The sequence below is a fragment of the Cotesia glomerata genome, linkage group LG7 (assembly GCF_020080835.1).
Source record: "Cotesia glomerata isolate CgM1 linkage group LG7, MPM_Cglom_v2.3, whole genome shotgun sequence".
NCBI classification, from domain to species: Eukaryota; Metazoa; Arthropoda; class Insecta; order Hymenoptera; family Braconidae; genus Cotesia; species Cotesia glomerata.
In genome coordinates this window covers 5,803,155-5,816,809 of record NC_058164.1, presented here as the reverse complement: position 1 = coordinate 5,816,809, position 13,655 = coordinate 5,803,155, and the positions used below count along the sequence as shown (strand labels likewise).

At 36.1% G+C, this 13,655-nt stretch overlaps 2 protein-coding genes across 2 annotated transcripts in view; both read left to right on the top strand.

Annotated features, from left to right (window-relative positions):
* Positions 1–358: 358 nt before the first annotated feature.
* LOC123269353 lies at positions 359–7,651 on the top strand. Its single transcript, XM_044734976.1, has 3 exons — positions 359–1,537; positions 3,105–3,393; positions 6,412–7,651. Exons 1-3 carry the CDS (start codon positions 1,402–1,404, stop codon positions 7,562–7,564), a joined length of 1,578 nt encoding a protein of 525 aa, XP_044590911.1. The 5' UTR covers positions 359–1,401; the 3' UTR covers positions 7,565–7,651.
* An 865-nt stretch (positions 7,652–8,516) lies between these two features.
* The window catches only part of LOC123269024 (monocarboxylate transporter 10), a 34,158-nt gene continuing 29,019 nt past the window's right edge, over positions 8,517–13,655 (top strand). Inside the window, exon 1 of the mRNA XM_044734516.1 lies at positions 8,517–9,677. Coding sequence (XP_044590451.1) covers positions 8,651–9,677 — 1,027 coding nt within the window. The 5' untranslated portion in view covers positions 8,517–8,650. The remainder of the gene's footprint in view (positions 9,678–13,655) is intronic.

The following is a 13,655-nucleotide window of genomic DNA, read 5'->3' as shown; positions in this document are numbered from 1 at the left end:
ATATTTAATTATAAAAGGTGTAATTGATTGGCCTCGAGACAAAAAGGTCCCACTCATGCATGCTGAGTCACCTTGCCAGCGATTCGACAGGTGGGGAAATATCGAAATTAATTATCGAATGATTAGCATCCAGAAATAAAATTCAATGATAATGATAATAAATAATGACGATAGTGATTACGCTGAAGATGACGATGACTGTGACGATGATTGCAATGATGAAGGATTAAAGACGGGTGATGGAAGTTGCAGCAAAACGGAATTGCATTGCCTGGTATTCTCTACTGGTAGTCGTAGTCTTAGTTGTAGTTGTAGGTATAATAGTAGACCAAGACTGGGAAGTAGTGTGGAGAATAACTCTCAACTCGGCTGTTAGTATTGGAGAAGAAGCTGAAGGGGGATTGGATCCAAGCTGGATCTGAGCAAGTAAGCCTCCGCTAATGTAATGTACAAGAGGCTCTACTATATACTGGGAAGCGTGTTAACCGGGCAGTGTAGTGTTGTGTACTAGAGTGTAGTATACTATCGCGCAGTACGCTCTCGTCTCTCGCGCAAGCAGGATTACATCTATTCGCAAACCCACTCAATTCACCACGTGCTTCTCATCTGCCTAAAAGTGTTCCATCTCGTTGATATCACGCTCAATGTTGACAATCATTAAGTAGTTTCTTTATTTATTAATTTACCATGTCACTTTTGGTGTTGTTTTAATTAACAAAGTTGCTGTGGTATGAAATTAGTGAGCAATCACCATAGTAACCATAAATGGACCGGTTATTCGGTGGTACCGTTGGTAAGTTAACATTGTGTAGGAGGATCAGAAGTGGACGCCAGCTAGAAAATAGTTGAGTCAGCTGGATGGAACTAGAGTTGGTGGATGTTTGAGCGATTATTTTAACGCGTTGGTGGTTGATATTTGCATGGATAGACACTCCCATCACGGTGATGAACGAGTATTGAGGATATATAGATAGGATAGTTGAGTTAAGTTGAGTTGAAGAGTTGCGTGGGCATAAGTGTCTACCTTTTGACCGCGTGTTTATGTTTTACTATTGGTTTTTTCATGTTAATTGTCGATGTACCCAACACGAATGGGATTCGATGTGTGGATTTTTTTTTGTGTACTTATAAGGAAGTGAACGAGGAAGAAAATAATCGTGACTAGTTGTTGATAGTTGGGATTTTGTCTAGTGAGATCTATCTTAGAAGGGAAAGGCGGTTTGGTTACCAGGCAATAGTGGTGTATGACGGGCGTATGTACCTGTGCAGACAGAAAACGCTGTACCACTGCTGGAAGTGGGTTCGCATCCGCGACCGCGAACTATCGAGGACAATAACGGCGATGGTGGATACTGGATATTGGTGGATACTGATTTAAGTAGCTGTTACGAGGGATATATTATGTTAGTCGTGGCCATGAAAAGATTATGCAGAGTCGGATTGGCCGCAGCCCTCGTTACTGCCTTTTTTGTTCTTACGCTGGTGGATATGCCGCAGCAGATTGCGGATTTACCTGCGGATCTATCTCCTACGCCAGGTAATTTCTTGGGCTAATTGGTTTATTCGTTTTGGGTAATTTAAGGTGGAAGTAGTGATGCTTGGTTACCTGGGTAATGGTCTATTTACTTTTATTGCAGGTGACTTTTAGTAAGTGTAGTTTTTATTTTAGAGACTAACTTTGGAAATTCAAAGTTTGGAGGATATTAATTGCTAGAGGGGGAAGCTAAGTGGAGAAGTTTTATTTGGGTTTAATTTCTAGTGCTTAAGTTGGGAATTTTATAGTTTTATCGTTGGCAAAGTTTGATAAATTTTTTTAGTGATAATGAATTAAATATTTAGTAGATTTTAACCATTAGCTGCTATTATAATTATTTGTCGATGTTTTTCATTATAATGAAAATAGTATAAAAGAAAAATTTTCAATTGTAACGTGATTTTAATACTTTGGGAGGTAATTTAGTTATTATGAGGTCAAGTATCAAAAATTTGATGGAAAAAATTTACTCTTTAAAATTAAATTAGTAAAATTTTAACTTATGGTAATATTAAATATGAAAATTGATTCAAAATTAATAGTTTTCAAATAATTATTAACTAAAAGATATTTAAAACCATAAAAAAGTAAAAAATTAGGTCAAGATTTTTTTAATGTCTTCAAATTTGATTATAGAAACTCATTTTTTGATAACGATACTACTTTTTTTTAATGATAAAAATTTTTTAATATATTTTGAACAACAATTAGTTTAAATTCTCAATTTTTACGAGACAAGTTAGACTTTTAAAAGTTTTAAGGTCGAATTGTGTGATTGATGAATACTGATTGAATCAGAACAGATTTAACCAAGGTTACAAAGTCCTTGTCACATTTCTAACATCATAAATACGTGGAATTTCAAATATTATTCCAATCACACAAAAACACGATAAATCAGTTTTGAATATCAAAACGCTTGTCGTGCAATCAATGAAAATTTTTTTATGTATGAGCTTTCAAGAGACATTTGTATCTTTTTGGCGATGTAAAAGAATAAGTATGATAATAGAGACTATAAATAAACAGCGGCTAAGACTAGATACTTGGCCTAGAGTATAATGAGAGCAGGACAGTAAATTCATCGTTCGCCTGATGTATGAATAAAGACGAATACAAGGAGGAGTAATCCCTTCGGTGTGGTGTAAAAACGCTGTAAATAATCAGGGAGATGGTGGGTTTTTTTTACCAGCACATAAATCTTGGGCTGCACACGTCCGTACCGGCACTACCGTCGCTTTCTCTCTCAGTAGTGTCTGCAGTCTGCTCCGACGACTCAAGTCGGGGTTAGCAACTTCGTTAGTCAGCTATAATTTACGATTACTGGACAATCACCTGCTCAATATACTTGGCAGATTGCTTTCTCGATACAATATGCAATAATACTGCTTTCATGGTGCACCGCCCGTCCCATCCTCACCTGTCACACTCGAATTTCTGAAATATTGCTCATCCCGCCCGACTCCTCGCGCACAATACCTCTGATACAATGATACGATGAACAAAACAGAATCGTAAATTTAGTAGAAGGATTTTTATGCTGAAATGTTGTTTGATTTTTTTGTTTCAGCTGCGGCTAGCGAGCCACCAGGTACGCGGAGCATAGTCGCGTATTCTTGGGCGCGAAGATTGGCGCTGGATTATAGGCCGTCACGTGAATGCAACAAAGTCTCCAACAACGAGACATTATCGAGCAGTTGGTCCTCAGATGCCGAGAGAACCTGGCTCGAGTCTATTCCCGGGCAGTTGTTTCTCTACACCGGTCACTTAGATATTAGAGTACTTGGGTATCCGAGTGTACGAGTGATTGGCGTTAAACGAGAGCCGACTGGGTCTAGCGTTCTCTACTGCACTATTTGGTAAATAATTGGATTTATTTTATCGACTTCAGACTACTCAATACTCGACAGTAGTCAATTTATTGAGAAATACTCGGGGAAAAATTCAATGGATTCAAGAAAAAACTCTTGGTTCAGAAAATTATTTTTTTATCGACTCAGATCAAGATGAATTTTTGAATTAAGTAAAATTTACCCAAGTCATTTGCGTAATGAGATTTTTTAAATTAATAATCGTAATTTAAAAGTTTTTTTCATGAAGATAGTTAATTTTTGATCCAAGAGAATTTTTATTTTGAATTCTAACTTCTGGGTTCAAATAATAATTTTTTTTTTGTTAAAGATAGTAATTAAATGAAAGTTTTATTTCAAAATTTGTTTAAAAGTCTACTAGTGAACTAAGTTGACTTCGGAACTATAAATAAATAAAATTTTGCTTTATTAAATAATGACTTTTGTTAAATTGCACTGTACTTTCTTAAATATTAACGTTTTTAAAGATATAAGCTCATCCTAATGTTACACTCATCAAGAGCTTTCATTTGAGTACCCACATGCATTTTGATATATTTTTCATATATACATTTATATAATATATATAAATATATGAAAAATTGATGTGGGTACTCAAATGAAAGGTCTTGATGAGTGTAATAACGGGATGAGCTTGTATCTTTAAAAATCTCAATAGTTCACAAGATACAAGGTAATTTCTTAATTATGTACCTAGAGATAAAGCATTTTCGAATGCAGCCTAAATACTTATAATAAATTGACTATCGGTAAGAATGATATGAAATCTTGAAAAGGCACAAATTCAAATAAAGACCTTTGCAATGACACTAAATTTCACTGAAAAAAAAAAACAATTTTATCATATGACTATCCTAGACACATTTTTCTTATTCTCTTAATAATATAGATAAGATTTTTTTTCTGATGATTTTGAACTAACATTACAAAAGAAATGAATTTTTTAGCAAAACATATGTGAAATTCTTGAATGAAGTTTTAATTTACTGATTTAAGAATAGATTTCTTGAATCAAATAGTTTTCTTTTTAATAAATATAACCTGTGTAGAATCTCAAGAATTACAGCCACGAGCAACAGCAATGCAATGTCAAGCACACATTTAATAGCGCGAATAATCGTGTCTGAAAGATTCCCAGGGACTCTTATTCCCCTTTATAAAAAATAAATATTAATAATTCCAGATTGCATTTAACACAAATAAATGTAATAATGAGGATAAATCCGGATCGGTGGTGAAATAAAAAGCTTAAGAATTTTTAATGGTGATTATGAAAAAGTAAAATATTCTCCTGGAGGTATAAACGAGGTAGTATGTTAACGACTACAACAACCAGTACACAAACTGCCTTTTCCTGCTTTTACACCTCGGTACGATTCCCTAAGGATCCGTTACACGGTCCACGAGTTACTCCAAGAATAAAAGAACAAGAGACCTACACTACCGCACCACTACACTACCGGCTGGAACGACAGCACAGCGCAATTACTTTCCTAGAGAAAGTTGCCGTTAAAGGATGAGACTCGGAATAGCTACAAAAGACACCGCGGACCACCTTAGTTGAGCATCTAATTTACTATCCACGTATCCTATCCCCGTGACTTCGTTCCATGATAATAATTATAATAATAATAATAACAACAATAACAATAACAAATCCTACAATAACAATAATCCGCTGCTATTAAATCATCATTTAGGATTTACCCCATCAAAAACCGATCAGCTCACTTTTTGTTATTTAATCCTTACCAGAGTGCCAGTAATTAATTTCGGCTTTATGTGGTCTAATTTAAATATTAGCATGTCTTGTAATTAATAACAAGAGCATTGAAAAAAATTTTTTTTTTTTACTGTAAAAATCATTTCTAGACTGTTTTAATAGCAATTTTAAGTAAAAAAAAAAAAAAAAGGAAGACTTAGTGGAAATATTTTCAGTAACTTAAAAAATAATTTAGACATTTCGGACCGAGGATCGAACCCAGATCTCCTGGTTATGCTCAAAGAGCTCGTCTAGTTGTATAAGAACTTTTTTATCATTAATCTGTTCTAATTATCAGAAGATTGAAGAGAGGAACTACTAAATTTCCAAAAAAATTGGATTTAATACGATTTCTGAAAATAAAAAATCCTAAAATTAGTATTTCACTTTCTGATCAAAAAAATATGGATCAAGGAGTAAATTTTAAATATTTTTATAATTTTTTAGATGTTTTATAATGAGAAAAAAAAATCCGTTAAATTGATAAATTTAAAAAAATTCTTGAGCTTAGAAGTATTTTTCTTTCTCTTTTCATGGAAAAAAGAAAAATAGAAAAATTAATAGTATATTACACACCTAGGGAAGTAAAGTAAGAAATGTCTCAGATCACATGTAATTGTTGGCCGAGGCGAAGCCGAGGTCAACAAACATGTGATCTGAGGCTTTCTTATTTACTTCCCGAGGAGTGTATACTATTTTTTTGTCCGACGAAGGCGGAAAGCGGCAACTTAGTTTAGCGCAGCGGGACGAAAGTTGCCACTTTCCGCCCGGAGGGCAAAAAATTATATAATGTAACGTGACGCTTTGTGATGGAAAAATTACAGTTTCAGATTTTAATTATTACAGATTTTGTAAGAATTAAATTGTAAAATGTAAATATTACATTGAAAGCTCTAAAAATTGGCATTCAAAGTTTGAATTTAGAAAAATGTTATTTCGAACTGTAATTTTTCTAGTTTTTAATACGACGGGACACTTATTACTATTTATGGTGTAATTTTTCGAGTTGTTTTCTTTCTCTCTTCATAAAATTCGGAAACATCGCTAAAAAATGTATAAATGAAAGATAATTTTATGATTTTCAAACTGATTGAAAAAAGTCATTGAACTTAAAAAAATATCAGAAAAAACTGAAATTTTTTTTTTATTAAAAGAATTTCAACATTGTGTACTTGAAAAAATTTTGAATCAACCCATTAATAAATAAACAAGCCTATTAACCAACGAATTATTTTTATTTCCAGGCAAGAAGATGAAGAAGGAATTCATTCCTACAGCATGGAAGCCTTGGTATCAGACATCTGGCTGGACGAGTGGGGTGGAACATCGACAGACTACACCGGCATACTGATAACCTGTCCTCTTCCGCAATACGTGACCCCGCCTCGGAGAGTGTACGTGGGGCCTCACGAGTGCTACCAAAACCCTAGTCATAGTTTAATTGTGAAAAACGTTGTTAATAAAACAGTGATACCCAAAACAGAGTTCACCTTGTGCATAAAGGGCCTGGACTTTGACGAAGACATAAGCCACCGGCTGATCGCGTTCTTCGAGCTTTCCCGCATCCTGGGCGCGGGTATGTTCTACGTCTACGTCTTCAACGTCCACGAGAACGTCACCAAAGTGTTAAAGCTCTACGAGAAATCGAATGTCGTGAGATGGTTCCGGCTGAATCTTCCCGGCGATCTGCCGAACGACGTAAAGGCAAGACGACGGCTGTTCAGCAAGGACATCTGGATGAAGAGACGCATGGAGCTGATCCCGTACAACCACTGCTTCTACGAGAGCCTCTACAGCTCGGAGTTCGTGGTCCCGATCGACATCGACGAGATGATTATCCCCATAAACGTGAGAACCTGGTCGGAATTGATGGCTCTCGAAAAGAGCAAGGGGAATTCGTTCTACGATTACGCTTCCTATGCTGTGAGAAATGTATATTTTTTCCCCGAGCTCCAGAGACTCGCCAGTATAAATAATAATGATAATAAAAATAATAATAATGATGATAATGATAACGGTAGTAGAATAAATAAAAATAATGGTAAAAAAATAAGTACCGTTGACAATGACTCACGTTTGCTCAATTATTTTCATACACTGAGAACATCAATTGTGTCTCCGGAAGGCGACTCGGTCAAGAGTTTTGTGTCTACCGAGCGTGCACTTACCATTCACAATCACTATGCCTTAACGACACTAAATCCAACCTCAAGACGTGTCTACCATTTAGATCCCCAGCAAGTCCTCAAGCATCATCACAGGCGTTGCGACAATGACCGACTCGATTGCGGTCTTCTCATGAGAGATCTCACTATTGACCAATCCGCGAGAAAGTACTTGCCTGAATTCAAGTCCAGAGTCAAATTTACCGTGAGTTATCTCAATGCTTCCATGTAGTATTTCGTTGATCATCATAATTGTAATTGTAATTAATAATGACTGTTTATAAATTATGTGAGTTATCTGTGAAGAAATTTTCTAATATCGACGTTCTAATTAGCAAATTGTCTAACTCTATTTTAGAAAATCTTCCATTTGTACGAAAAAAATAACTAGTTTAAAATTTATTATCACTTTAAAAAACCATTTAATGTCATTAATATCTAATAGAGGTATAATATTTTAGTTTGGATCATTAAAATAATTTATAATTGGACTATTGCTACATCAAAATGTTAAAAAATCACCCTCTAAAAAATAAGGAGTTAGACCAATTGCTAATTAGACCGTCGATATAATTATTCATGTATAATTTTTTTATCAAAATAGTTTTTTAAAACCTCCAACAGAGATCTCGTCGGAAAATTGCTTCACTGAAAGATCTTCAAAATTATTTTCAACAATTTTGTTTATAAAACTTGCATTGTATCTATTAAAAGTTTTGAAATGTCAAATTTCAAAAATAAAAAACAGTCAAAAATATTGTTTATAAATAAACCAGCCATAAGTCCTGATAAAACTGTAAACTTGTTCAACATAATTTGTTAATAAAATGACGTTTTGATATTTTTTTAACGCATATCTCTTTTTTGATCCACCAGCTAAATTTAATAGCAGTTTAACGGGCTCCTTGGAGAAGATAAGAAGCAGCGAAGAACACCGGTCGAGTAATCGTTTAATCTCCACCAGACACGAACAGTTGAGGTAGGTCAGGATTATATTTACTCGTTCAAGTCCACCGGGTGCCTTCTATTCGCTCCTGCGTGAAAGGGTGGCTTTGTGCTTGTATTTCTAACAGCGTGACACAAGCCCTATAGGTGAAAACGCGGGCATGCGCCCCGGGGGTTAAACATTCGAGGATATTGTTAGCTCTTTGGACACGTGGGTCCTCAGTCAGTCGTCACTCCGTCGTCGCGATACACAATTCGTTAATCACGCCAAAAAAGCAACCAAAGCTATCCATTTTTTTTTTTTTCCAAAAAAGCTTCCAATTTAATTAAATTGAATTGAACCAAAAGTTTATTCTGATGAATCCGGTGGAAAATGAAGCAGAGTTACTCGTGGCCGGACTGTTTGGTGACTCTGAGGGTGAACCCCATCACAAGGACGTACACGATAGTGAACAGTGACGGGTATTGTTCCTGCATTGATCAGAAAGACAGTGGACGGATAGCAGAGTTCGCTAACAAGGATAGTGACCAGAATAGCAATAGTGATCGAGTGATTGACGGAAGAGTTGTTAACTCCAAAACCTTAACGGTAAATCTGTCTAGCGATGAAGCTGCGACTGAAAGTGCCGATCAATTGCCGTCGAGTGACGTTGAGCTGAAAAATACTCGAGCTATCTTCACAATTGGCGAAGAAACCTGTCGGAGTGAAATCGCCAATTTCGGGCTTCCGAACCAATCCGTTGATAAATTAACCGAGGACGTAAAACCCGTGATTGAAAGTTCCGAGAAAGAAGGGGGGGATTCATTATTGATTAAGGAAATTATAACACACGACAAACTCGATTACCAATGCCGGTCCGTAAGCTCGGAGAACAACCCCCCTGTTATTACAGTGATCGATTTCGACGGACCGAACACCTCCGACCAGAAACCGTGGATAAATGCTCAACAGGCGTGCAGTAAATGCAAATCCGAGAGCTACTTGAAGCAAGTGGATCCCTTTCGCGCCTCCGTTGAAAACGCGGTGAAGAGATTTGACAGGGAACATGGTCGGTTTAATTATAAAAATAACAGAATTGTCGAACGAAGGTTCAGGTCTAGGTCCGCGACTTACGAAATTCCCCCGAATATTGGTAGGATTTTCGGCCGCAGGACTAAGAGCTTTGCAGACCCTAAATCTGGGAACAAAAAGAATGATGGATGCCTTTCCGCGGAAGCTAATCACAAGAAGGAGGTGCTTCTGAGAGGACACTATTATCCGGAAGGCGGATGGGGTTTTATTATTGTTACTTGTTCCGCTTTGGTTCATTTGCTGGGAGTCGGTCTTCAGCTTTCTGTTCCTGGGACTGTCTACATTTCTGCAGAATTGAAATTCAATCATCCGCCGGTTGACTTTTCAGGTAAAATAAAAGTTAATTTTGTTGGAAATTGGTTTTTTATGTTGCGAAAATAACTATGGTAATAATTTTGGTTCTATGGTGTTTGAAAATGATTATCATTCTTTGAAAGACAGGTTGGTTGGATTTGAGCTGCTAAGATTCATTTTAAAGTTTTTTTTTTTTTTTTTTTTTTTTTTTTTCCAAATAATATCAAGCGTTCTTTTTAATTCTCTGACGAGGCTTCTTTTGAAGTGATGAACAAGAAAGTTGAAAAGAAGTCTCCTGATGTAATTACTACTTATTTTTTTATGATGAAGTAGAAGTTGTAATAACTGATAAGTAATAAATAAGTTTCCAGAAAACAGGATCCTATTGAACGTTTAAAGGTAAGAATAATAATTTGTAATATATTGTATGGTATAATTAAATTATAAATTGAACTCACGTAGTATAAAACTAAAAGTACATATTTGAGATAGTATAGTAATGATTTAATGATACCTTGTTTGATAAAATACAATGAATAAGAAGGCTTATACAGAGAAGTTTACCGGCAACAACTACAACTGCGGAATACTAATTTAGTTTTAGCTCATAAATACGTGCGTGCTGGTCACGTCGAAGTCGAATTGATGCAACAGATGGGGGTCAAGGTATCAAACAAAGAAAAGTAATTCATCGGGAAATATTACTATACGGATTATATAAAAAGCGCGAGTACGATATTATGTGTAATACAAGGTGAGCTGACCAGTGGTGGAAACAAATTAACTGTTTTGCGAAATAAATCGAGAATTGGGGTAGGTAAAAAATATTAATGGTATTGCATCGTGACATTGATGCTGTCGAGAAATCGAGTAATGTAATGTGAAATAAAATCCATAGTCTATTTTCAATTCGTGTTCAGAATTACGAACACCATTAGTAGGTACTTGAAGTAATGATGCAATTATTTGTGCTTGCTGCTGTTACTCGGTGAGGTTGACAGTAAAAACCCAAGTGATTTTATTTTAGTGGCTATCAGTATTGGTTTAAGTACCGACGTGAAACACGCGTTTTATTCGTTTACGAGTATTCTCTATTGATTCTGCCGTTTATTGTCTGGGAAAAAATTGTGATAGCGAGTGAATAATTTGATGTGAAAAATGTGTTTATTTTGTTTTTGGGTAATAGAAAAAAAATCTTTGGCGTTTTTCCACGTAAAGTTACGGTTAGAAAATAAAAAATTTTAATTAAAAAAAAAAAAAAATTACTTTTTGAGAATTTGTTTTCTTAACCAAAATAATTTAAACTAAATTCAAACAAAGCTATTTTTACGTAACCTGCAAATTAAATTGAACTGAATAACACGTGAATTTATCTTATGCTGATTGATTCAAGATCGCAAGATCGAACGTACAAATTCAATTATTAGTTTAAACTTCCTGAGTCATTTGTAAGAATAGCATAAAACTTTGTGTAAAAGTACACCGTGGTCGAGACGTATTCAATTTTGACTGCATCTACTCTGAAAGTTCAACATTGTTCGTATGTAAAAAACGTAAGGCGAAGCGAAATGGAAAAGTTTACTCTCTCGGGACTCCAGCACAAACGACGTCACTCCTACGTAGCTGCAATGGAAGATGACAATGCGATCATTGAAGCAGAGGAATTAATGCGCCGACAAAGTTTTGAGTCACGTTCGACCACACACAGGAAAAAATTAACCGAGACTTCAAGTTATCAGTCGGTAAATTCTGATAATTCGCGATGCTCCACTCCAGCCTCCCAATCTCAATTGCGAAAATCTCTCAATTTGCTGAAGCTCCCTCTCTCGACTTGCGAGTTATCTTCGCTGTCCGACGACGAATTAGCGGAAATTCTCCAGGCGAACCGCGAGCAAACTGCCGTCCTTCTTCGGTCTCTCATTAACAGAAGCTCAAAATCCTGCGATTGTCTCAACTGCTGGAAAAATTCGCTGTCATCTTCGTCAGCGTCTGATAAGAATTCTTCCCAGGAATCGAACCAAGGTTTCCCGGGTCCGCTTTATCACTATCAAAAGAAATCATCCGATTCACTGATGAGCAAAGCCAGCCCGAGCGATCTCGAGGATAAGCATTCCACAGTGACTGTTACTACACTCTTGAGACCCAGCTCCGAGTTGACAAAAAACACCGAGGAAACTTGTCGATTTACATCGATTGACGATGATAGATTCAGGGGAGAAGTTTACAGAGAAAGACGTAATTCTTCTAGACGTGCCTCGGAAATGAGCGTCAAAAGTCTCCGCAGAGACAGCATCGAGCCCAGTGTGTCGAAAATTATGAGAAGACGCTTTTCGGAGCAGCTTATTCTGGAAGGCGGATTGGCAGAATGCGAGCCGGAATTCGAGAAACTTGTCGCGCCACCCGAAGATGACGACCCCGATGATCCAGACGCGGTCAATGCGAGGAAAAAAGTCACCCTCCAGAACCACTACTATCCCGCGGGGTTCTGGGGTTATGTGATAGTCATTGTTGGTGTAATTGTCCAGTTGCTTAGTCACGGTCTCCAAACTGCGTTCGGAATTCTGTTGGCCTTAACTGTTCGTCAGTTCAATCAGTCTGTGATCAACACAGGTGAGATTTGATGATTTTAATGGTATAAAAATTTTCTCCAATGACCAATTTTACATCTGGTCTGCAAGATGATAATTTTCAATCTATATTATTAAGAGAATAAGCAAAATTTTGTGGTCAGTGTATTTATATGATAAAATGGGTTTTTATGGTTAAATTTGGTATCGTTGGAAAAGTCTTGACCTGGAGTTGTGCCTTTTCATGGTTTCATATCATTCTCACCAGTAGTCAATTTATGATGATAAGTATTTAGGCTGCATTCGAAAATGCTCTAGCTCTAGATACATAATTAAGAAATGACCTTGTATCTCATGAACTATTGAGATTTTTAAAGATATAAGCTCATCCCGATGTTACCCTCATCAAGACCTTTCATTAGAGTACCCACATCAATTTTTCATATATTTTATATATTTATATAGGTGATTCTCTGTAAGGACGTCTTAAATCTGCACAAAATTTCCGACCAAATTATTTTTGATTTTATTAGAAAAAAAATTAACAAGGGCTACAAAACTATCAGCTTAATTATAATAAATCAACAGCCGAATTAATTTTTGCTGTTTTTGTTTACAAGTCACGGCAGTCACATAGTGACTGCAAGGTTGCTAGTTTCTAATTACATTATGTAGCCAGATCAGGTCATATCAAAAATGATACACAGACATATCAGAAAATTTATCCACTGGTCAATTTTATTTTTAATTTATTACCCAAGATTACTTGCAGAAAGTAATATTCCTTTCCTGAAAAATGAGTTTCCGTGAACTCAAAAGAACGAACGTTTTCTCGTATCAAATAAACGACTCATTTAAATCCAAATACGCTGTATTGGATTCTGAAAGTAAAGTATAGGTGATTAATAATCCAACATCTTATTTCAATAACCACATTGTCATACACGGCCGTCATTTATTCGCATAAGAATCAATAAAGCTTTGTCCCGCTTTGTTCGCTCTCGCTCGTCCGAAAACTTCCCACCCATGAATATTTAATAGAGCGAGATTGACGGAATAGGATGAAAAAACCCGTAGAGTGTCGTGCCTCATGTGATTTATGGAGTCCTGGGTCCTGGGTAATTCGCGGCAAACTAAATAATGTCAACACACTCACCTGAACGCGACAGTTTTTCCTATAGACGGTGACCTAACATAAATCTGCACTTTCTCGTGACGCTCTCAGATGCTCTGCGTTCTCCGTTCTCGCTCGTGCATAAATTATCCGGCTAATCCTTTATGTATGTATGCTTGTCTATATATATGCTTGTAAACGGAGCGGATGTGGAAAAATAGAAAAATTTATGAGAGAATGGTGCGAGCAAAGGCACAAAGGGAGGATGTAATGTTTAGAAAAAAATAATACTATTATGAAGGTTTTTAAATTGTGATTCCGATTACCATTT